Here is a 24,555-nt window from a genome sequence, read left to right on the forward strand (position 1 = left end):
ATTGTTGTAGCATTAATTCATTATTTTTAATGCTTTCATTATATAGGCTGATTATTCTATAACTTATTCAGCATTCCCATGTTCATAGGCTTTTATCTTGCTCCCAATTTTTTGTATTGCAATTAATATCCTTGTAAATATAACATTAGGTATTGAAATTTTTATTTTCATGGGATAGATTCACAGGAGTGGGATTGCTGGTTGTATTTTCAATTTTGATTGATATTGGCAGATACTTAAACAATAATCATTTTCATTTCCTTTCTCTGTCCATTTTTCCATGAGTTTGTCTTTTCCTTCTCTATGTGTACGTGTGCTTCATGCATTGTAGAATAGCCGTTCATCTTTATTAAAGATACATTTTTAGACCGGGTGCGGTGGCTCACGCCTGTAATCCCCACACTTTGGGAGGCCAAGGTAGGCGGATCACGAGGTCAAGAGATCAAGACCATACTGGCCAACATGGTGAAAACCTATCTCTACTAAAAATACAAAAATTAGCTGGACATAATGGCACGCACCTGTAGTCCTAGCTACTCAGGAGGCTGAGGCAGGAGAATCACTTGAACCCAGGAGGCAGAGGTTGCAGTGATCTGAAATTGCACCACTGTACTCCAGCCTAGTGACAGAGACTCCATCTCAAAAAAAAGAAAAGATACATTTAAAAAAATCTGTCATTTGTAATTGACTTTGTTTATTATCTATCTATTCTAACTGTGGATTAAGAGACTGTACATTATAGTCTGGATTTTATTCTAATATGCTTATTGTTTGTGAATGTGGTATAATATAGCATTTCATTTCATTTTCTTTTAGATGGAGAACCATGTGTGCCTGCACCACTTATTAAATACACCCATGTTTCCCCATAGAACCGAAATATCACCTTTGATGCGTATTGAATTCTCTGTCTTAGTTTTCAACAGTCTAGCATTAATTTGGCCTTTGTTGATGAGAGAGTATGCTGCAGCTCATCAGAGTAATAGATTCTCCTTTTCTGTCTTCTTGGGGAAGCACGGCTTGACAGTAATTCACCTTGCAGCCTGGTCTGGGAGCCTTGAGATCATGCTCATGGTGGTTAAAGCTGGAGCAGATCAGAGAGCTAAGAATCAGGTAGGTATGCTGGTCACACCTGGACAAAAGCTCTTGCCTCACCATTGCAGGAGAGAGGAAGTTCTGAGGTCACTGTGTATCCCTCTTCAGGATAGAATGAACGCCCTCCACTTTGCCGCTCAGAGCAATCATGTGCGCATCGTGGAGTATCTCATTCAAGAGCTGCACCTCAAGGACCTGAACCAACCTAATGTGGTGTGTTTGCTTTGGTTGTACAGGTCTTACATAACACCCCTATCAAAGTCCACTTTCTTCCTGCCTCTGGTAGAGCTGTGAAAGCAACCAGCACAGACAGACCTGGCCCTGTAGCCAGCTCCTCTATCACCATGGCAGACCACAGAACCAAAGGGGAGAGTTGTATTAGCGGTGGTCCTGGCCCCTGATTGTAGGGAGAACAGGAAGTATTGAGGAAGCACCCAGATTCCTTCTTCCCATTCTACTCCCTCATCCTGGCCAGGGTGTAGACAGTATCCTATCCCCTTTAGTTATCAGAATGTATACCTAAATTTTATTATGCTTGGCCTTTTGGAAATATATTTGACCCAAAGCTATACAGAAATGAACCATGACATACAATGCAGTTTTATTGCATTTGTCAATATTCCTTTTCTTTACCTAAGGGGATACATAACAATACCAGCTACTATTTAATGAGTATCTATTAATATGCCAGGTACAGAGGAAAGCTATTTACATACATTATTTCAGTAAGAGGTCTTGGGCCTGGCACCTACCAATGCTCAACAAATCATCTCTGAATGAATGAATGATCTCATTAACCCCTACAATAATCCTATAAGGTAGAAAATATTTTGCTCATCTGTAGAGGAAGTTGAGGCTCAGAGAAGCCAAGCAACCTGATCAAGTCTCACAACTAAAAAGTAACAGAGCCAGGACTTGAAGCTAGGTCTGGCTGAATCCAGCCTTCACACTGTGCTGTCTCCCTCCTCAGATTGACAGTGGGCATTGCTCCATGTCAGGGATTGTCCTTTCCCTGGATATCTCCCTGTAGGTATGTGGCTTTTTTTTTTTTTTTTAATTGGGTGGTGGGCTTTTTTTTTTTTTTTTTTTTTTTTATTGGGTGGTTGCCTTTTTTTTTTTTTTTTAATAGAGTAGTAGGCTTTGTGAAATTGGCATTTTGATTTCTCAGCAGGAGTATATGCTTTGTGAATGGGACTTCTTTTTCCCTGTGCCACCAGAATACTATACCATAAAACTTTCTTTAGAAGCTGATCAGTAATATTCACTTCATTTCACCTCTTTTTAAAAAATTTTACATTTTTTTCTGACCTTATTTTTGAAAACAACGATATCAACAACAAAAAGTATTTCTTCAAGTTAGGTCTATAAACTTCTTTGACTTCCTCTGCATATGACTAAACAACTATACATTTACAGCTTAGAGGAAGACAGACTTGGGCTGTGGTCTTGTCAGTACCACCATGCACTAGCCGTGTGGTTTTAAGAAATATTTCAACTGCTGAAAGCCTCAGTTTCTCCATCTTTACAATGGAAACAATAAAACCTACTTTGGTAACAAGAAAGGTTGATAGGAGAAGTCTTGTCCCACATATAATAATTTTTTTTAAATCAGGAAACCTCCATTCTTTGATGTATAATGTTTGACATTTCCTCAATCTTATGTAAAAGTACCTATGCAAATGAGTTCGTGATGAACCATTCCACAACCCCCTTCCACCCCATGCCATTCCTATGTAGCAATACTTGGAGTAGCCACTGCTAAGAGGCTTAAATCAGCTAATGACTATAAAGCACTTAGCAACAAGCCAGGCACATTGTAGGTGCTCACTGTTGTAACAATTGTTATAGGATAGAATATCCTACCTTATTTTCTCAAAGTGAGTCATAGTCAAATGCCATTGAGTACCCAGGTGAGGAAGTTGGATCTTTCTAATTTTATCCATGCCAACTAGAGACGTGGTCAATGAATGAATTCCATTCAGTTCAGTTCAGCAGATATTTGTTGACAGCCCGTTATGGATGAGACACAGTTATCTCCCCATTCAGTGTGCTCTGATTGCTTCCATGAAAGACAGCAGTGTGTGGGAAGGATCAGGCAGGCTGATGGGGTTCAGAAACCATAGTAGGTTTGCAGGGAGCCTTCCCTACTTCTTGAGTTCCTGCTGGTCAGCAGCCATCCTGTCCATAACTCTTTTCAGCTGATTCTGGGCACGTTGTCTCCCCTCACCTTCTTCCTCTTCCATCTGTTGGGAAAAAGGGTTTAGGAACACTGGCAGCAAACCGCAGAGTGATATGTCCAGCTGCGAGGTCTTAAACTGAGTTCAGAGACACACAAGGAATGAGCAAATAATGAATCCACTGGGTCATCTAGGGAAAGAAGACTCTGAGCTGGAGTCCAACTTTAGTCCTTTAAGAAAACTAAATAGATGAATAGAAAAGACAAAAAAAAAAATCTACTTTTTTCTCTAAGATCTGCGAGTGGGTCACATATTTGGCAAAAGCCAGTTGGAATGGTAGTTGCCAGGTACTAGGAGGAAGGGAAAGTGGGGAATTATTGTTTGATGAGTACAGAATTCCAGTGTTGTGAGATGAAAAGGGTTATGGAGATGGATGGTAATGATGGCTACACAACCATATGAGTATACTTAATACCACTGAACTCTACACTTAATAATGGTTAAGATGATAAATTTTGTTATGAATACTTTACCATAATAAAAAAAATGCAGCGGGGGAAGGATGTTGGGGGAAAGCCAGTTGCAACTGGGATCAGAAGCTTAGGGTCTATTGATTTAGTGCTGGGTTTCCCATTTGCATCTGCTTAAAGGTATTGTGAAGCTGGTGAAATACATTTGATATTAAAGATGTCTTCACCTTCACAGTGTTACTCTCTTGCCTAGTTTCTTATCAACAGATAGTGACTGAGAGCCTATGTACTTGCCAGGGTTGGTAAAATCCATCTCTTTGATCTGGAGGGAACTCCAAAAGCTAACAAGGAAAGCTTTCCTGGGAGGAGGCCCTTAGAACAAATTGGACTTAACTAGGCCAGGTGGAGTTTGGGTGGGGAGAGATGGAGGATGCTGGGAAACCTTTTGGGATTTCCCCCAGTTCCACACCCATAGAAATCATTAAGGCCTCTCCAAGGAAGAGAGATTAGAGCAGCCAGGAGTTATGAGTAAAGTATAGATATTTCAAATCTACATGTCAATGTCCATCTGGTGATCAAAAATAAATGCTCAGACTAACATATTTGGAGAGGGAGGGAAATAGGAAGGCCTTACATGCCATTCATATATTTGTTGGATATTTACAAGAATTTGGTGGTATAATGTTAGGTTGGTTTCAGCTATGCATATGGTGGACTTCCATGGTTTAAATTCTCTGGAAGTCAAAATGCAAAGAAGCTTCTTTTTCTGGAAGGGGTGGGAATAGTGAGTAGAAGGGAACTTGAGAAGACACCTGTTTTCTTATATAGACACCAGGCAACATTTAACAGCTTTGGATTTAATCAAATCTATTATTTCCTTTATGTAAGGGGAAAACTAGCCTGGTGTCTCCCACCTTACCAGTGCCACTTTTTCATATTTAACATACTGCTTTTTTTTTTTTTTTGACCTCATGACACATATTTTTTTTAACCTCTGAAATTTCTAGTTATTCAGGGTTTTCCCCTGGCTCAAGTGCCTGATCCCGGGGTAATGGGAAGTGTTGTGGGGTCGGACCGTGCACTGGAGGCCCACCCAGCGCCCTCTCCTCAGGGGATCCTCAGAGATCTCAGAGATCCCTGTGGTAAAGGAAGGTCAGGTTGAACTTTGAATACCCACTTAATGGCTATTTATGAAATTTTTGCTTAATTTGATGACATCAAATTTGATAACTTAATCTTCTCAGCAAACTTAAAAATCGTTTATAATAAAAAATCCCAATCCCTCAGACTTACATGCAAACAAAAAATTAAATGCATTGCATTAAAACATAGGTTAGCCAGGTACAGTGGCTCATGCCTCTAATCCTAGCACTTTGGGAGGCAGAAGTGGGAGGATCTCTTGAGCTCAGAAGTTCGAGACCAGCCTGGGAAGCATGGTGAAAACCTGTCTCTACAAAAAATTAGCCAGCGTGTGGTGTTGCACACTGGTGGTCCCAGCTACTTGGGAGGCTGAGGTGGGAGGATCACAGGATCTCAGGAGGTAGAAGTTGCATTCCAGCCTGAGTGACAAAGTAAGACCCTGTTATAATCAGGTTAAATATACATGGAGTTAATAGAGGAAAAATGGAACAGAAATCCTGGACTCACATTATTTTAGTACTTAAAGGGACAGGATCTTGAGCAAGGGAGTCATTGTGATTTGCCCAAGGCCTAGAACCCAGAGCTCTGACACCAAGCTCCACCATCCTTCTGGCTGGAAAAGCTTCCTGCCTTCCAAGTAAGGGAGGTCCTGTGAGACTGCCCTGGATAGATGCCTACTTGAATGTGATGAAAAAGGATTGATTGGGCGGTTAAAAAAAATAAAGGACATGATAAGAAACTATATTTTTTACAAACCACATATATCTTTGAAATTCCTATTGTCGTTTTGTCTAATATTGTGTCAGAAGGCAGGCAGGTAAGGCCTGAAAATGGACAGCACTAAATGCACTAAATGGTAGGGTGTGTATGTGTATGTGTGGTTGTTCTCCAAAGTAAAACGAAAGTGCTATTACTAGAAAAAAGGTAAATATAAAGGCAAAAGCAACAAATGCCACAACATCTTCATGTATGATTTGTGGTCTGTGGGTAAAGAGCTAACAAAACCCCTTTCCTTCTGCATGAGAATTTAAATTTTGGTTAACTTTTTGCCTCTGTGTCCTTGCAAACTAGATAGATTATTAACTATGTTACTAAGCAGCATAGATTATGATAAAATGACCCCAATTGGAAATTCCATCTACTGGGAAGAACTACAGAGGAACTACAAATACCAGCTTGAGGATGAGCAATGTATTTCTCAGCTTGGTCACCCTATTGCTTAGCACGTTATCTGGCATATACATAGATACTCAATAATTGTTGAACAAATGAATAAATGATTTATAAGGATATGTGACCAGATGTTTTCATCTAGTATATAATCACTGTTTTTTGTTCCCTCTTTTGTGATTTGTTTACATGAAAATTTACCTGTAGTCACTATTTGCAGATATTTGTGTATCAGACCCAATGATTTTTGGTTTGTGATTTATGAAGAGTTGCTCATGGCTCAAGATTTAATTTTACCCTTCAATTAATACTTACCTTGAAAGCAGCAAACTGTGGTTCCAAGCAGTCTCTGTTTCTTCCCTTTGCCATTTCTTGCTGATTTTCTGAGAATGAAATCACTAAACCCTTTGAAGGGTTGAGGATGTAGATCTCATTGGTGACATATATGGCCCAAGAATGATGAATTAGATGAACTTTTTGGAGCAAATTGTTTTCTTCCGCTTCCATACATGCATAAATACAGACCTCTGTAGGACTGATTTTATAGATTTGTTTGTGTTTTTGCCATTTATTATTTTAGCAATTTTTTCTTCCTTTTTTCTCCAGTTATTGGGGGCTCCTGAGTTGTTATCTCAGGTTAACAGTGACCATGATCTTTTCATTACCCTATTTTTTCAAGTGTTAGATAACTAATCTCAGATTTAGGACCTTTTTATAAAGAGGCTTATATCTATTTTTTCACATTAAGACACCTTGCTAAGCTTTCAGTAACACACTAAGCTAATTTGTGAGCATTTTCTTCTCTTTGATTGAAGAAAATACTTCTGCTATCATATTGCCACCACAACTTTCTTTTCCTTCTTTTAATTATCTCAAGTTACAACATTACATTTTCTGTGGATCTGCTATAGTTTGGCTATGGTTCGTCCCCATCAGAATTCATGTTGAAATTTGATCCCCAGTCTGGTTGTGTTAGGAGGTGGGACCTATTGGGAAATGTTTAGTCATGTGGGTGGAACTTTCATGAATGGCTTGGTGCCATTCTTCAGGTAGTGAGTTCTCACTTTGGTGGGACTAGATTCATTCTCATAGGAATAAATTTGTTCCCACAAGAGTGGGAGCTAGGATACCCCTTGAGTTTTGTCTCTTCATACATGTTCACATCCCTTTGACCCTCTGTCTCATGTTATGGAACAGTGTGAAAAGCCTTGCCGGAAGCCAAGACCATGCCCTTGAACTTCCCAGCCTGCAGAACTGTGAGCTAAGTAAACCTCTTTTCTTTTTAAGTTACCCAGCCTGAGATATTCTGTTATAGCAACACAAAACAGACTAAGACATATCTTTCACTTTTCTTGATGACATTTTGGCTATGGCAAATGCAGTCTCCAATGGCAACATGAAAAGTAGGAGGAATTCCATAATCAGAAAATTCTATATTTGAGCTTATCTTCTAAAAAAATCAAACCTAAACATTTCTCTACATCTATAGTCTCTGGATAAAGCCTAATTTCTTAATTCCATTTCATATTGACCTATTCTCAAGAGTTTTCCTATTGATTCTTAGTAGATATTGTAGAAAAATCTATGAGGAAGCAGGGAGGGCGTAAGGAGAAGTAGTTAATCAATCAAATGTCATGTCAGAATGAGCCACATAAATAATTAGCCCCAGAAAATTTCTGTTTCAAACATTGTTATCAGTAAGGGAAGGCTTAGTATGATGTGCAGGTGCCTAAGACAGGGTCTGGCACATAGTAGCTTCTCAGTAAATGGTGAAAGAACTATTGAATAAATAAAGTTCATAATATTACTATATTTGAAAGGGAATCTTGTCATCTGACTGTGATGTTGCTTGATCCTCCCTGATACTTGAGAGGACCTTTTCTGAACAGTATTTGTTTTCCCCTGTGAAACAGATTTCATGCTGATGTAGAGAGTCTCCCACAGTTTTGAGTGAAAACTCAGAACCGAATCTGGTTTGGAGTCAGAGATAGCATCATCTTTCTCCCATCGACTCCCCATCATCCTTAAAATGCCACCAGCTTTGTCCATTCTCTTGCTTATTCACTAAGAACGTAATTAAATGCTTGAAGTTTGTGACTGATTTTTAGAAAGGAAGAAAAACATTTCTTTTGGCAGCTGAGAGGGACCATGTTGAAATGATAGAAAAACTTACCTTCCTAAACCTGCATACTTCAGAAAAGGACAAGGTGAGTTGGAGTTTTATTTCTTTGCTGAGAACAAGAGAAAGGGGAGTAACAATTGATGCAGAGGGGTAACAATTGGCATGTAGATTTGGTGAGGGCATTTTAGTAAGCAGGAGAGTTGTTAAATTGTTACTGTACTCAGAGAGAATCATGAAATATCCAGGCAAAATCCTTCCACCATTTCTGTGGGTTGTCAAGATTGGTATTTTTTGCTTCATTAATGTTTGTGAAGTCAATAGACTACATGGATTTTTCCATGATCAACTCCACTCCTCTCCTCTCCTCCCATGAGGTGTCCTGGAGGCTCAGCCCTATATGAAAGGGGAGGAAAAAATCCCGGGGTAGATGTCTATATTTATATATACATCTTTGATGACTTTCTTAGGAGAAAGTCCTAGATGTAGAATAGTGGGTCAAAGCCTTCTGCACATTTTTAAAAAGTTTTGATATATGATATTGCTAAAGTGATCTCACAGAAATTTTTCACCATTTTACCCTTACATAGGTTAAATGGAATTTCTTTTGTTGCTCCACATGTTGCTACCAATTGGTGGCAAAGTTATGACAAGGTGCATGGATGGCTTTTTTTCTACTGGTTCAAAAAGCTATGCCTTTTTATTTAAAACTTAAAAATATATAAATTTCACTTAAAACAGCAGATACTGTGGTCCACACTCTAGACTGCAGCTTTAACCAAAATGGAAGCTTCCAGAAACTCCACTGCAACCTTGCTATTGAAGGAGCATGCTTTCCCGGCACAGGGGATTCTACCTCCAGTGTGTCTCTGTTGCAGGAGGGAAACACTGCCCTGCACCTCGCTACGAAGCGTGGTCACAGTCCTGCAGTGCGGGTGCTGCTAACCCAGTGGCAAGACATAAATGAGATGAATGAGGTATGTGGAAATGCTCACTATGGACACAGGACTTAACTGGGGAATGGTTGGAGGAATGGCTTTCAAGAAAAGAATGGGAGGAAAACAAAAGTGTTAGTGCCATAGGGTGTACAATGTGATACTGAAAGATCCTTACTTTGTTCTTCAAAGTATCTCACAGCACTTCATTTGTTAAGCCATTCATTTATTTACCCAATCATTAAAAAAAAATTATGTATGCCGGATGAAGTATGTATTCTTATTCTAGAAGCCCACAGGGCAAGAAGGGCATGCAAAACAAATAAAGTACTGGGCTACATGCAATAATAGAGGTCTACAGAGAATGCCATGAGAACACAGAGGAAGATGTTTTTCAGAAATTTCAGTTTTCACAGAAGAGGTGATATATTACCTGGGTCTTGGCATTGCAATGAACATTGGCAGGAGGGATTTTGAGGATGGCACAAGTATAAAGTATTTCAGACAGAGGGAAGGGTCCAAGTAAAAGAACCAAGGCAAGAGTATGGTGCGTTCTGGGACTGACAAGTTCAAGGTGGCAGAAACTGAGGCTAGGAGGCCTGGGAAAGCCAGAAGCTTAGTGGGCCAAGGCAGACAGACGATGAAAGGCCATGCTGTGCGGGAGGGAGGGTTTGGCTTTGATGTGCTTGCCAGAAGAGAACTTGAAGGGTTTTAAGCAGTGAAAAGGGATCAGATTCATCTTAGGTGTGGGCAGGTAACTGTCACAGCCTTTTGAAAGGTAGACGGGTGCCAGGAGAGCCCAGAACAGGGGAGGACCAATCAGGTGACTGCCAAAATGGGGGAAACAAGACCTATGGAAGGCCTCTCACTGAGACACTCATGAGCAACAGACAGGATGAAGTTGTAAGAGGAGGCAGAGTCCTCAGGACTTGTCACCAGGACTTAGGGAGAGGAAGGACTTTCTTCCCCCAGCTCTCTGGCTTGGGCTGTTGCTGGGGGTACAGGGGAGGAGTAGGTGAGTGGTATAGGTAATGAGGGCTTGAATGGATTTTGTTTGAGGCGCCTGGGAGGTGGGTACAGTCAGGTGGAGTGTTAGCCAGCTAGAAACTGGTTCTGGGGCCGGGCGTGGTGGCTTACACCTGTAATCCCAACAGTTTCAGCGGCTGAGGTGTGCGGATCACCTGAGGTCAGGAGTTTGAGACCAGCCTGGCCAACATGGCAAAAAGCCCCATCTCTACAAAAAATTTAAAAAATTAGCTAGACATGGTGGCAGATGCCTATAGTCCCAGCTATTCGGGAGGCTGAGGTGAGAGGATCGTTTGAACCTGGGAGGCGGAGGTTGCAGTGAGCCGAGATCACGCCATTGCACTCCAGCCTGGATGACAGAGCAAGACTCCATCTATTAAAAAAAAAAAAAAGACACTGGTTCTGGATTTGGGAGAGGGGATATGGCTGTGGCTGTGTAGGCAGATTTGTGAGTTGCCCCTGGATGGTCATTTCTTAACCTATGGTTCAGTGATTTTTTGTCTGGCTCTTTGGAAACTCAGGTCAGTGGAGTCCTCCTGTATTTCACAGTTTAATGTTCTGATAATTTCTACACTTGATGCCTCTCCTGAGAGCTACCAAAAGAACTAATATCATAAGCATTTACCTTAAGATACCATTGATTGTAAGGCACATTATTATTTTATGTAACACTCAGAAAAAATCATGCTGCCATTTAACTATGACAAAAAACTTTATTATCACTTAAAATATTTATTTTATGCTGCCTATTTGAAGATGTTTTTAGACTTTTAGTTTTTTACATGCATGTATAAAGGAAAAAAATTAGCAAGATAACTCAGTTAATTGTTTCTAAACTTCATGCTGAATTAGATTCTTCTAAATCACTATCCTAATCAGTCTTGATGATTTCTTTCTTTTTTTCTTTTTCTTTCTTTCTTTTTTTTCTTACAGCATCAAAGTCTTGCTTTGTCACCCAGGCTGGAGTACAGTGGCATGAGAGATGCAGCATTTCTTAAAGAGTGCCCCACTATTGTTTCTAAGATTTTCTTTTAAGCCACTTATACCCATTCCAATGTAATGCATGTGCTCAAACAATGACAATTCTATCCACCTGGTTGACTGAGCTAGCCCTCATGACCTAATCACTTCATAAAGGTCATCTCTTAATTTTATTGCATTGGGGATTTAAGTTTCAACATGAATTTTGAAGGGACATGAACATTCCAACCAGAGCAGAGATCAAGTCCTGTAGTCACGGATTGATTGTCTCAGTTATGCTTTCCCTGTTCTATTAAAACGTATTAAAACCACTGCAGGCTGGGTGCGGTGGCTCACGCCTGTAATCCCAGCACTTTGGGAGGCCGAGGCAGGGGAATCACGAAGAAAGGAGTTAGAGACAATTCTGGCTGACACGGTGAAACCCTGTCTCTACTAAAAATACAGAAAATTGGCCGAGCGTGGTAGCGCACGCCTGTAGTCCCAGCTACTGGGTAAGCTGAGGCAGGAGAATCGCTTCAATTTCGGGAGGCAGAGGTTGCTGTGAGCTGATTTCGCGCCATTGCTCTCCAGCCTGGGCGACAGAGCGAGACTCCGTCTCAAAGCAAACACTGAAATGTGTGTATGCATGTGGATTTCATCTACCTTTTAGCTATTTTGGAGTCAAGGCACATTGGGGAAAACTCATAAAGCCCAAGAAACTTTAATTTCAGATTATGATAGTTTCATTTGCACAAAATTAAGGGCACAGCGATGACATTATCTTTTTGGATATGATTTACAATGTTTGGGGCTTCCTCCGCTTCCTGATGCAAGATATTGCCAGACCCATATGAATGTGCTCTAGAGCAGTGGTCTCTAGGCATTCTTGGTAGCAAACTCATATTGGTAAAGAAAGTTTGAGCTACCATATGTACATTTATAATTCAATTAATTCATTATAAAGCATATGCTAGAAATATACATTTTAAAAATGCAAGATAAAAAATAAATAGCAGTATTGTATTTTCTCTAAACTCAAATAATAATTATTATTAGAAATAGGGTCTCATTATGTTGCTTAGGCTGGTCTCAAACTCCTGGCCTCAAGTGATCTTCCCATCTCAGCCTCCCATGCAACTGAGATTACAGGTGTGAGCCACCATGCCCAGCTCAGAGGATGATCTTATACACATCTGATGTATTTTACTTCCAGTTTCCTTTGTGTTCCTATACATTCGTGTACAATATATTTTTGTAGCTGCCCCAAATTCATTTACTATTCTTTAGCGCTTTGATATTTAGTTTGTTTTTGTTTATCACAGGTAGTGCTTCCACAAACCTCCTTGTATATTATATATACAAGGATATACTGTATATACTGTAGTCTGAATTCCTCACAATTGCCTTTGGGTATATCCTTAGAGGTAGATTGTAGGATCCAAGATATGAAACCTTATCAGGCTCTTGATATATTAAGGACATCAATTATTTCCTTTACACATTTTTTACAAATAGTTCTCTGCTGGGATTTGTCTTTTTGCATCTATTTTCCCAGAAAAATGAAAAGAAAGATTATGAGAAGAAATTCCTTTGTAAGCAGATAGCTGTTCCAGGCACCCAGGTAAAGCAGCCTGGAATATGATTTTCCCACCTTGCTGGAATGGAAACACTGGTTTCTGTGCTCATGTGTTCCTGCTAACATGATTACTCATACCTAATTAGCTGTGAGTAAAGCCTTCTGAATTTATCCTAAGGCAGTTGTTAAGCAGAATAATGTCCAAGGAGGGAAACTGTTAGGGAATGCGGAAGGAATTCTAAATTTCTTCCCAATATTTTTAGGAAAGAGTCTGCATGAGGAAAGGGAAATAGCCAAGTAGCTACTATGTGGGAACAGCTCCTTCTTTCTCTTCTATGTTTTGGCCTGTATTAAACTTTTACTTTGTTCTTCTAACATTTATCCTGAGTTTCAGGAAACTGAAGTACTGAGATTTTTTTTTAAATGTCATGTCACATTTAATCAGTTGTAAAGATTAAAGCTATACTTGGTACAAATGTACTTCTAATTTTGTGTTTCATACTGCACTATAATTCCTTATTTTTGAGATTCTTTTTCTTTTTTTTGGAGACAGGGTCTCACTCTGTTGCCTAGGCTGGAGTGCAGTGATGCAATCCTATCCCACTGCAGCCACAACCTCCTGGGCTCAGGTGATCCTCTCGCCTCAGCCTCCTGAGTAGCTGGGACTATAGGCATCTGCCATCATGACTGCCTCAGTCTCCAAAAGTGCTGGGGTTACAGCCTGAGTCACTGAGTCACTGAGCCCAGCCACTTTGACACTTTTCAGCTGAGGTTTAGTTTTCTTATCTGTAACATGTGGATAATATTAACCCTGCTCTTATAGCATTGTGTGATTTAACTGCGCTGAAGCATATAGTCTTGGCAGTACAAGTTGACACATAGTTGTTCAATAAATGCTATCCATTATTAAGAGGAATGCACAAAAGGCAAAGAAAAAGCATGTTGTTTGTCAAGTAATTTCGTTCCATGACAAGAGGCAATTAAATTTAACTTATTTCTCTTTTTGTTAGAGTGGAGAAGCACCATTCTTTCTGACTGTTGAAGGAGGTCATGAGGAGTGCAGTAAAGTGCTGCTGGCAGCAGGAAGTGACATCAACATTCCAAATAAAGTATGTGTTCCAGCTCATGTTCACTCACGCTGTGGGAGGGAGACTCAAAATGCTCTTTGGAAACTCTTGTCCTACACTGATCCACTCACTGGTACTTTAGAATTAATATTTATAATATGCTTTGTTTTTGGTAAGAATTAATGATTTACCTGCAATATTCCTCAGTTACTGCATCCTGAAAAGCAATGCCATTCTTTTTATTCTTTTGGGGAAGGAATAATTGAAAATGGAGCAAAGGGAGCAAGTACTTGTCAATTCTTAGAAACAGACACTCTGTTCTACCTTGTTTTCTCGTAGCAACTAGTGCACACATGGGTTATACAGAGAGGATGCTGAAAAAAAAGTTTATTGTGTGAAAGCGCAAGTGGTCAGCCTGGAGAATGAAGAAGGAAGGATGGTCCCTTCCTCTAAATAGGGAATACTCTTGTCATCGTGCTGAGAGCCTCTGCAACTTTTGAGACTGTGTTATTATTTTCATTTTTTTTAGATAATAAAAATAGAATTTGGAAAAGTTAAGGAAACTCATTCAGGATCATAATAACTAGTCAATGGCAGTGTAAGGATTGAAACTCATGTCTGTCACCAGTGCCTTAGCTTTGAACCCCTGCAATGGCCTTGTCTTTAGATGGTTTAGTTTCTTTTTCTGTTTTTCTAATTAATTATAATAAAAACTCATGACAAAAAATTTGAATAGAACCAAAGCATATATGATACAGAAGTGTCTTACTCCAAACCCACATTGCAATTTTACTCCCAGAACTCACATCCTTAATAGTTTACTTAGTCTTCCAGGAATTGACCATGAATCCACATGGAAAATGTGATTAAACGCACACACATATATACACCAACACCAAACAAACGGTGGCGCACTGTAAAAACAATTCCTTTTCAGCCGGGCATGGTGGCTCATGCCTGTAATCCAAGCACTTTGGAGGCCAAGGCGGGCGGATCACCTGAGGTCGGGAGTTCAAGATCAGCTGACCAACATGGTGAAAACTCGTCTTTAAAAAAAAAATAATAATAATTAAAAAAAACCAAAAAACAAAGAACAATTCCTTTTCAACAAGTACAAATGTATAAACAATTCCTTTTCAACAAGTGCAAAGTTAAACACTCAAGAATAAAGTCCCAAACAAGAATAAAGTCCAAAACTGGCACGTTTGATACCCTGTATTCTGCTGGTGGGAGTGTACATTTGCATAATCTTTCGAAAAGCAATTTGTCACTTTCCTTTTACTCACATACAGAAAATTATGTTAAGGAAATAATTTAAAAGGCAGAAAAAGCTAGCTGCATGCATTCAATTAGATGATAAAGTTAGCTCCAGTGGTCAATAATTAGATACAACATGTACGTGGAATGAATGGTAGGAGAAGACGGAAAGAAAGTTTGGTGCATCTACTTCTTGGAAAATTATGTAGCTGTTAAAAATTATGTGACAAATACTGGAAATATATTGCGATATTGAACATGTTAATCATAGAAAAACACTAATTGAAAAAATATAGTAAATATTAATATGATATTGGATTAATATATACATGGACAAGGATTGTGAGAGAGGAAAATCAAAGTAGTGTGAGTTAATTCCCGCTGAAGTTGCAAGGTTATTGATGCAATAAATAAACACAAAGTTAAGAATTCATGGGAGCCATGAAATATTCAGAATGTGGAGAGCCGTGCTGCTGGTCAGTCACTGCACAGGTGCTTCCTTGTCCCCAGTCTGTATTCCCCTTCAAGGTCCTGGGAAGGCTTCCCAGGCTAGCAAGACTCTGTCAGGCTTACTCCATTATTTTGTATCCTGCCTCATTCTTGTCCTTAATTATTTTGCCCTTAAGTATTTTGCTTTGTAATGGTTTTCAATTGCACTCGTTCTCCCTATCCGACTAAGACTGCAGGCTCCATATTGTCCCTGTGCTTACAGCCAGTGGCCTCAGCTGCTCTAGGCAGCCTGGAAATTATTGTGAATCTGTTTCTTAGCTTTTATCTCTTGAGTTTTTCCCAAGTTCATCAGCACACTTGTCTATCAACAACCTCAGCCCCCTACATGCCATCCACACCGATCTGTCCACCCCAGTGCAAACCTTGGGGAGGAAAGCAGTGTGAAGAAAAGGCTGACAGCAAGGACACACATGATCCCAGGATGGGTTGGACTTTGTTTTGCTTTCACATTTGTAGGTGATTGCTGTGTTTGCTCTTGGAAATTCTTCACCTGCTGACACTGATGAGCCTTGGTGTCCAGGAGATTGCTTTTATGCTCCCTCCCACCTCCCCGTCAGCAAGGGAGAGGGTAAAGGGCCGAGTCATTTCTAAGGAGGATGTTGGAGGGAGATTATGAATTTAGTTGACAGCTGGCTTCCTCCATTTGTGCTGGGTGGAGGTGCTGCCCAGGGTTAGGGCAATAGGCTCTCTTTAGGGCCTTATTAACTGCCCTGGGTTCAATGAAGACTTTTGTACATCCTAAGAACTCATATTCCTGGAGGTCCTACCTCATATTTTGTCATACATATTTAAATGCTCCCATTCTTCTTTACATTTTTTTTTGCTGTTAATTACTCCAAAAGGCTTTTTTGTTTTTGCTTTTTTGCAACTATTTGGCTATGACAGACTCACCTAATTTATGATTGACTCTGATTTCTTAGAACTCTGTGTACATAATTGGGAATTTGAGGGAGGTGAAAAAATGCTAGCTACAAATTGTTTATAAATATGATGAATATTTTATGAATATTACATTTAACAATCAATGAAGTATGAATGTCAATTAAATATTTATTCACTTCAATTTTGTGGTTTTCTTTCTATCGTGGAGTCAATAATTTTTTTCTTTTTTTACATTTTAACGATTTCTTTGGCTCATAAAAAGTCTGTAGGCCCCATACATGGAGCCCGCGATGCTTAGAGGTAAATGCTGCGGACTCCCGTGGCTCTTCGCCCTGCAGGATTCCTGCTTTGAGTTTCTCGTAAATTTGTTTCTGCTTTAGGTGGCTTCTGATCGTCCCAGTAAGAGCACTTCTGACCATTCTGATCTCAGTTTAAATGTCACCTTATCCAACAAGGCTCTGTTGATCAGCCATGAGAAAGTAGCCAAATGTCTTTTATGTCTTGTAGAACTTACAACTAGATAATGTTATTCTTCTAACAACATCTAGAATCTAACAAGCAGATTTAATTTAAGCCCACTGATTTACTGATCTACCAGTCTACCAATCTATGGATCGATCGATTGTCTGCCACCACTGAAATGTAATGTCAGATATCTTGTCAGTTTTGTTTACCAGCATATCTCTTCACTATCATAGTGCCTGGCACAAAATAGGTGCTCAGTATTTTGTGTGTGTGTGTGGAATGGATAAAATAATAGTTATGGTTACCATACACATTTAGTGGCTCATATATCCTCCCAGTAGTACTGTGATTTCAGAGAAAGAGGTAGGATGATGTGGTAGGTAGAATCAGGCTCCCCACCTCCAGAGAAGTTCAGATCCCAATTCCTGGAACCCGTGAATATGTTATGTTACATAGCAAAGGAGAATTTAAATTGCAGATGGAATTAAGGTTGCTAATTGGCTGATCTTAAAATGAGATTCTCTGGGATTACTAGTTGGACCCAATGTAATCTTGAGGATTCTTTAACATGGAAGAGGGAGGCAGACGAGGATGTCACTGATGCAGTGTGAGAAGGACTCAGCTAACTGTTGCTGGTTTTGAAAATGGAGCAAGAGGATATGAGCCAAAGAACATAGGAGGCTTCTAAAACCTAGAAGAGACAAGGATGTGGAGCCTCCAGAAAGAAAACACAGGCCTGTGAACATTTTTTTTTTAGTTGCCCAGTGGGATCCATTTCAGACTTCTGACCTCCCAAACTATAAAATAATACATTTTTATTAAGCCACTAATTTTGCGGCAATGTTTTATAACAGCAATAGAAAACTAATATAGGGGGTTATGCCATTTTTACAGATGAAGATAAAGAGGTCCGTAGTTGATAGGCCACTTATCCAAGGTCATATAGGCATTTAGCATCATGCGAGCTAGATTTCAGTTGGTCAGAGATAGGTCATTTCTGTTGGCACTATTCCATTATCTATTGGTTCATAACAATCCAACCCAAAGTCCAGGGGCTTTAAATAACAGTGTATTATTATTTTCATGGCTCTGTGGGTTGACTGGGCTCAGTTGAGAGGATTCTTATTTTGAGTTTCTTATGTGATTACAGTTGGAAGTTGACCAGGATTTTGAAGGCTTACCTGAGCTAGATATCCAAGAGAGTGCACTCATGCCTGACAGTTAATGCTGGCTGTCAGCTGGGAGCTCACCTAGGCCTCGCCATGTGCCTCAGCCTACAGCCTGGAAACTGTCCTCTAAGAGGAAGGATTACAAGAGCAGGCATGACAAAAGGTAGACAGCAGCAGCTGCAGGCTAGTTAGGGGCCTCGCCTGGAACTGGAACTTCTGCCATATTCTATTGGTCAAAGCAGTTACAGGGTCAACCCAGATTCAATGAGGTGGAAAACCCCACCTCTGATGAGGGGAGTGGCAAGATCATATTGGAGACAAGCTTGTGGGACAGGAGATGCAGCATTTTGGGAAAACAGTTTCCAACAGCATCCTTATTTGGAAGATGTAAAAATACTTCATAGCAATCTTACAGTTAATCAGTCAACAACCAATTCATTGACCTTGTACTTTTTAAGGCACCATGCTGGGCCATTTGGAGTATGGCAGGAGCGCCCAGAGCCAACCATCCCCTCCAGCAGTGTGCCATCCAGCTACAAGGTGTCTTCACATAGTGAAGGGGCTGAATAAGAAGATGAAGGGGGAATGCTGCACATAGAAATTATGCTGAGCGTTGAATGTCTGCCTAGCACAGGGGACACTGGCAGTAAGCAGACAGGGCTGCAGGAAACTGAGGCCTTTCCTGGCGCCAATACTAAGTCACCTATTTTGGTTCAAAGAGGGGTTTTGCTAAGGTGCGCAGAGAGAAGACTTGGTTCTAGCCCACTTCACACCTCCTGGGAGAAGGGAAATGAGGATTTAACTCACATTTGCCCTAGGCATAGTATCCTAGTCAGCTCAGGCTGCTATTAAAAATACCTTAAAACTGGGTGACTTAACAAACACTTATTTCTCAGAGTTCTGGAGGTTGGAAGTCTGAGATCAGCGTGCTATAAGATCAGGTTCTGATGAGGCCCTCTTCCTGGTTTACAGACAGCTGTCTTCTTCTCGTAGCCTCACATGGCACAAAGAGAACTAGCCAGCTCTCTGGCCTCTTTTTGCAAGGGCATGAATCTCAGTCACGAGGGCTCCACCCAGGGTTCACCTAGATTCAAAGGAGTGAAGAAATAAGCCCCACCTCTTAATGAGGGGAGTGGCAAGGTCATACTGCAGAAGAGCCTTTGGGACGGGAGACACTGAGGCAGCCATTTTGGGAAAACAGTTTCCAGCAGCATCCTTATTTGAAAGACCTGAAAATACTTTGTAGCAATCTTACAATTAATTGGTCAACAACATTAGGTAATTGGACCTCTGAAAGGCCCCACCGCCTATCATCCTCACACTGCGATTAGAGTTTCAACATACGAATTGTGGGAGGTACGCAAACATTCCGTCTGTTGCACATATGTTCCCTAGGGCTCTGACACTTTCATGGGAGATACTTAGAAAAAACCAATTAGGTAAAAACCACAATTGCTTTTGCACCAACCTATTAATAGCTCCCCCCACCCCAATAATTGAAAACACAATGGATTTTCTGTTTATTTCAAGACTGGGTTTCACTCTATTGCTCAGGCTGGAGTGCAGTGGCATGATCTCTGCTCACTACAATCTTTGCCTCGCAGGCTGAAACCATCCTCCCACCTCAGTCTCAGCCTCCTGAGTACCTGGAACCACAGGCGCACACCACCAAGTCCAGCTAATTTTTGTAGAGACAGGGTTTCGCCATGTTGCCAGCGCTAATCTCAAACTCCTGGGCTCAAGGGATCTACCTACCTTGGCCTTCCAAAGTGCTAGAAATACGGCCATGAGCCACTGTGCCCAGCCAGATTTTCTTTTTTAAATACAGCCATGCATCTCTGAATGACAGGGAAATGTTATGAGGAATGCCTGATTTTGTTGTGTAAACCTAGTAGAGTGTACTTACACAAATCTAGATGGTACAGCCTACCATTACTCCTAGGCTCCTATGGTATAGCTGTTGCTCCTGTGCAGCATAGTAACACAATGGTTAAGTATTTGTGCCATAGGAATTTTTCAGCTCCATTGTAATCTTATGGGACCACGGCGGGTCTGTCATTGACCAAATCACTGTTATGTGATGCATGACTGTAGTTGTACTATTTCATTGTATTAACTGATTACTGTGTGATAAACCCCAGAAAGCATGCTGAATTATAATGGGAGTTCCTCCCTGCCCTCTCCATTGTCTCTTGCAGCTCAATATCAGTAGTTTGCAGATAGCGACCAGGAATGGCCATGCATCCCTTGTTAACTTTCTTCTCCGTGAGAATGTTGATCTGCACCCGAAAGAGGAAGTGAGTTTATTTTAATGACACAGGGTTTGGTCCTGGCACCACGAGGTTGGCTGTGCCAGGGAGATGCCCCTTGCAGATACATGTAGGAGATGAGATGTTTCACAAGGGAGAAATTCTTTCTGGGAATGCTGGCTGACTTATTTTGGAGGCAGAGTCTTAATCTTGAGAAATAAAATCCGAGGGATGAATTTTAGAAAGTCATTGAAGTTCCTGAACAAAATGAAATCTTTGTGTTTTAAATATTTGTATTTGCTGCAATAAAGCTTTCTCATATGTCTAGAGATGCCATTACACTTGTATTAATTTTATCAGTCTGGGAAAATAATGAAGCAGCTATACATATCAAGAAGAGTGATAATTTTTCTCCCTTCACTGAATAATCTTCCTTTTCTTTTGAAAGTCAATTCTTTATACTGATTCAGGTTTTCTGATGGTTGAATTGGCTTTGGCAGAATTAACAAAAGGCCCTCTGTGTTGGAATTAAACAAGAAACATGCTTCTATTTTTCCACTGTATTTTCATTTCTCCATTGAGAATATGATTTCCTCTGATCTTGCTGAGCCATTACTATTTATTGTATTAACTCGGGAGGAGGGATGTGATTGAAACCATGTCTGATAGTTTTCGGAGCATGGTGTTGGGGGAATTGGCTCTGAACTTACCTGGTTCAGTCCAAGGACACTTCCTGTTTCCCAGGAGGAGCTGGGCCACTGCAAGGCGGGTGGCCCCAGCAAGGACAATGCCCACTTCTTTGCAATGTGGATGTTTTCTCGGTTTTCATGCTTAGTGCCTCAAGGAGGTTATTCCCGGGCAGGAGGGACCTATACAGAAATTCTCCCCTTCATGCCGCCTTCACGGCCCTGCTCACACCCTCTGTCTGCTTTGATCTTTGTTGGCCTCTGACAGTCTCTGACTTACTCAGCTGTGGTCTTCTTCTATCTGTCCCCTCGTCTCCCCTCCCTCCATCAGCTGGTGACATTCTTGCCATCTCACTATGGTCTCTCTTCCATCCACCTACCCCCATCTCCTGAGATGGAGCCTGGTACAGATGGTAGAGTCAGAAGGGCCGGGGTTCGAGTCCTGTGTCTGCCACTTCCTTGCTGCCTGGCCTTGTGGAAGTTACTGAACCTCCTTGTGTCTCATGTATGAAATGGGGAATATGAGATCAAACTTCTAGGGTTATTAACATGGTTTCTGAAAAACTGTGAGGCTGGTGTTTAAAACAGAGTATAAACTGTTAGAGCAGCCTGGGCAACATGGCAAGACCCCATCTCTCCAAAAATTTAAAAATTATCCAGGCACAGTGGTGCACGCCTGTAGTCCCGGCTGCTTGGGAGGCTGAGGTGGGAGGTTCGCTTGAACCCAGGAGTTTCAGGTTACAGTGAACTACGATGGCTCCACTGCCCTCCAGCCTGGGCAACAGAGTGAGACCCCATCTCTGAAAAAAGATAAACTGTTGGGGAAATGAATGTGTAGCAAGCACCACAATGAGAATGTGCTGAGTGTGTCTGATGCGTATCATTAATATCAGCTGTTCCACTTGAGCAACACTGCCCTCGTCCTAATCACTCACCCTTGCAGGTACCCGTTCCCTCTCTCCACTCACTCCACACTCAGCTCGGCTCCTGATCTGCACAGTGTCGCTGGCTCTTCAGCCCTTGCCATCACACCCCTTCCCACCTTCCCCTGGCACCCCCCTCCCTCCCTCGTCATCATGCTGGATGATGCCTCCTTCTCTCTCATGCCTTAATTGCTTTTGTCCTCACTTCCCTTCATTGCTTCTTCCCTCCCTTCCCCCCCCTCAGCTGCAGTCTCTACCGGAGGCAGGCGTGTCTTGTCTCCACAGGCCAGTGGCAGCTGGGTGGGATTGCAGCAGCAGGGGAGCCTAGAGAAAAAGGGCCGGGGAAGAAGCCAGTGGTGGGGATGAGTGAGTGAGAGGGGCCGGGGGCTCCATGAAGAGCTGTGGCTGGGAAGACAGGTGGTTTAGCCACAAAGGAAGAGAACAGAAGAGCAGGCTGCAGAGGGCTTGGTGAACACCCTGTGGCTGGACTCTATGCAGGGAGGGCTGAGCATGAGGATGGTGCCCCTGAGCAAGGGGGACACGCTAAGGAGTCAGGGCTCCAGAGCAGATCAATGCAGGAAATTCCAAATGTGCAATGATTTTACCCTTGTGGCTACTCTCATTGCCCTTTAGCTCTTTGAAGGCTCTGAGAAGTCCTGTGGTTCGGCCTACTTAACACTTATTTATCCTTCATATCTGAGCTTAAATGTCAGTTCTTCAGAAAAGTCTTTTCTGACCTTCTGAAAGGTCAGTCTTCCCCCTACCCCACACTGGCTCTTCTACCTCCAAACCACTTAATTGTATTCTGTATTTATATGACTTAAAAAAATCAATATTTCGTTACCCCACTAGATTGGAAGATTCCTGAGAATGAGCTTTGTTCACACGAAATCCCTGGCAACCTGAAAAGAGCTTGGCCCATAGTAGGTCCTTAGTATGTAGCTCCAGAAAGAACAAAGCGGGTGAGCCATTTGCTGGGGAGCAAGTTTGCTTCAGAGCCTTGGGATGACAATAAATGCTGAACACTTACAGGGGGTCGCCACTGGGATGGGCAGTTTCAGTACTTGGGAGATCATCAGGAAATAGCTGCTGAAATGAGTTGGTTTTTGATTTGAGTAATAAAGCCAGAACCTTTTGGATTTGACATTTTTGTTTATCTCTTGCAGCCTAAGGAGTCGCCTCTTCATTTAGCTGTTATCAACAACCACATCATGGTTGTAAAGAGCTTATTAAGTGCACAGCAAGATATTGACATCTTAAATCAGGTAAGCCAGGCAAATCAGAGCAGGGAGGGTCTATTTTCTTATGTTTCAACACAGTGTGTGTTTATGGGGAGTTCTGATCAAGTTCAAGGTACCTAAAAATTCCTGGGAGGAATATGTGCATCCTTTTTATCCTTCTCCTTCTCCTTCTGTAAGTCCCACTGCATCCCCATGCCATACTTTTGTCTTTCTCAGCCACACAACTGGAGTTCAGCCAGTGCATGATTAAATCCTTCATTTTTAACAGGCCCAGCACTTTTGATAGAAAAACAGTAGCTCAGAGCTAAATGGCCGGAGGCTCTTTAAATCAAAAAACCACTCCTCCAGAGTGAAATATGGTACTTGGCAGGGAGCCTTTCCCCCGCAAGAAGGAAGCTTTGTTTCTATATTAAAGACAGTAAATGTGTCTTCTCTTTGCCTAAAGGCAAAAGAGACCTCTTGGATTAAAAGAAAAATCACCACAAGTTCAGTCAACTGGAGCAGAGTCAAATGACTCATTAAAGCAATCCATCACTGGCTGGAAGCGGGAAAGCCACAGTGGAATCACGAAGAGAATGGGGGTGGACACTGGATGAGCCTGCTCTCTGGGGCTCTTCTGGGGCTGGCCTGCCTTCTTCCAGGAGATGTAGGGGAGTGAGAAGAGGAGCCTTTCTGGGGTCCTGAGGCCGGATGAGTTCTCCTGGCTGCCTCTCCCCAGAGAAGCCTCTGCCGTGCCCCTCCGGCTTAGGGAGGAGCCACGGTGCAGTGGGCATGCCTGCATGTCCTCCTAATGCACTGTGAAACCAGAGCATTGACTCCTACCTCTGCAGTCTCCTCCAGTTCCCACCTATGCGCTAAGTTTTGCTCTGAGCTGAATGAAGATTTACCTGGACTTCTGTCCCTTCCCTTCTCCAGGGAACCTAGCCTCCTCCCCTGCCTTTACCTATCCCAAAAGTTTTTTTGGGAAAAAAAAAATCTCCTCTTGTTATTAAATATACTTATGTATTCAACTATATTAATATCTAAAATCTTTCCCAATGGGCAAAATCTTTGCTAAAGAAACAGAGCCTTGTGCTCTCATGTGATACTGGTTTTGACAGAACTGGCTAGATGCCAGTAAATAACACTAGGGAAGGAGCGTTTATTAGGGTTTTTATCCTTTTACAGAACCAGACTTTATCACTTCAATTTTTTTATTAGACCAATAATACACACATAAAATAGGAACATTTATATTTTAAATATAACATATGTATGTAAAATTTAAAAATATGTAAGCTAAAAACACTGAAGGTGTTTGAAGTCCCCAGCAAAGAAAGATAACTCCTGTTAATGTTTTAGTGCATTTCCTGCCTTCTAGACTTGTAGCAGTGTTGTTAAAATGGGTTTCGTTGGACTTGATAGATTCCATTTCCGCTTTTGTTCCATGGCGGTACAG

General features: G+C 41.4%; 1 protein-coding gene across 1 annotated transcript in view; it reads left to right on the plus strand.

Moving 5' to 3' along the window:
• The window catches only part of ANKDD1B (ankyrin repeat and death domain containing 1B), a 55,835-nt gene that overhangs the window by 16,828 nt on the left and 14,452 nt on the right, over positions 1 to 24,555 (plus strand). The window contains 7 exon segments of the mRNA XM_017527670.2: positions 1,015 to 1,113; positions 1,204 to 1,308; positions 8,161 to 8,259; positions 9,050 to 9,148; positions 13,679 to 13,777; positions 20,217 to 20,315; positions 23,043 to 23,141. Coding sequence (XP_017383159.1) covers positions 1,015 to 1,113; positions 1,204 to 1,308; positions 8,161 to 8,259; positions 9,050 to 9,148; positions 13,679 to 13,777; positions 20,217 to 20,315; positions 23,043 to 23,141 — 699 coding nt within the window.

Source organism: Cebus imitator, unplaced genomic scaffold (genome assembly GCF_001604975.1).
Source record: "Cebus imitator isolate Cc_AM_T3 unplaced genomic scaffold, Cebus_imitator-1.0 Scaffold50, whole genome shotgun sequence".
In the NCBI taxonomy this organism is placed as follows: Eukaryota; Metazoa; Chordata; class Mammalia; order Primates; family Cebidae; genus Cebus; species Cebus imitator.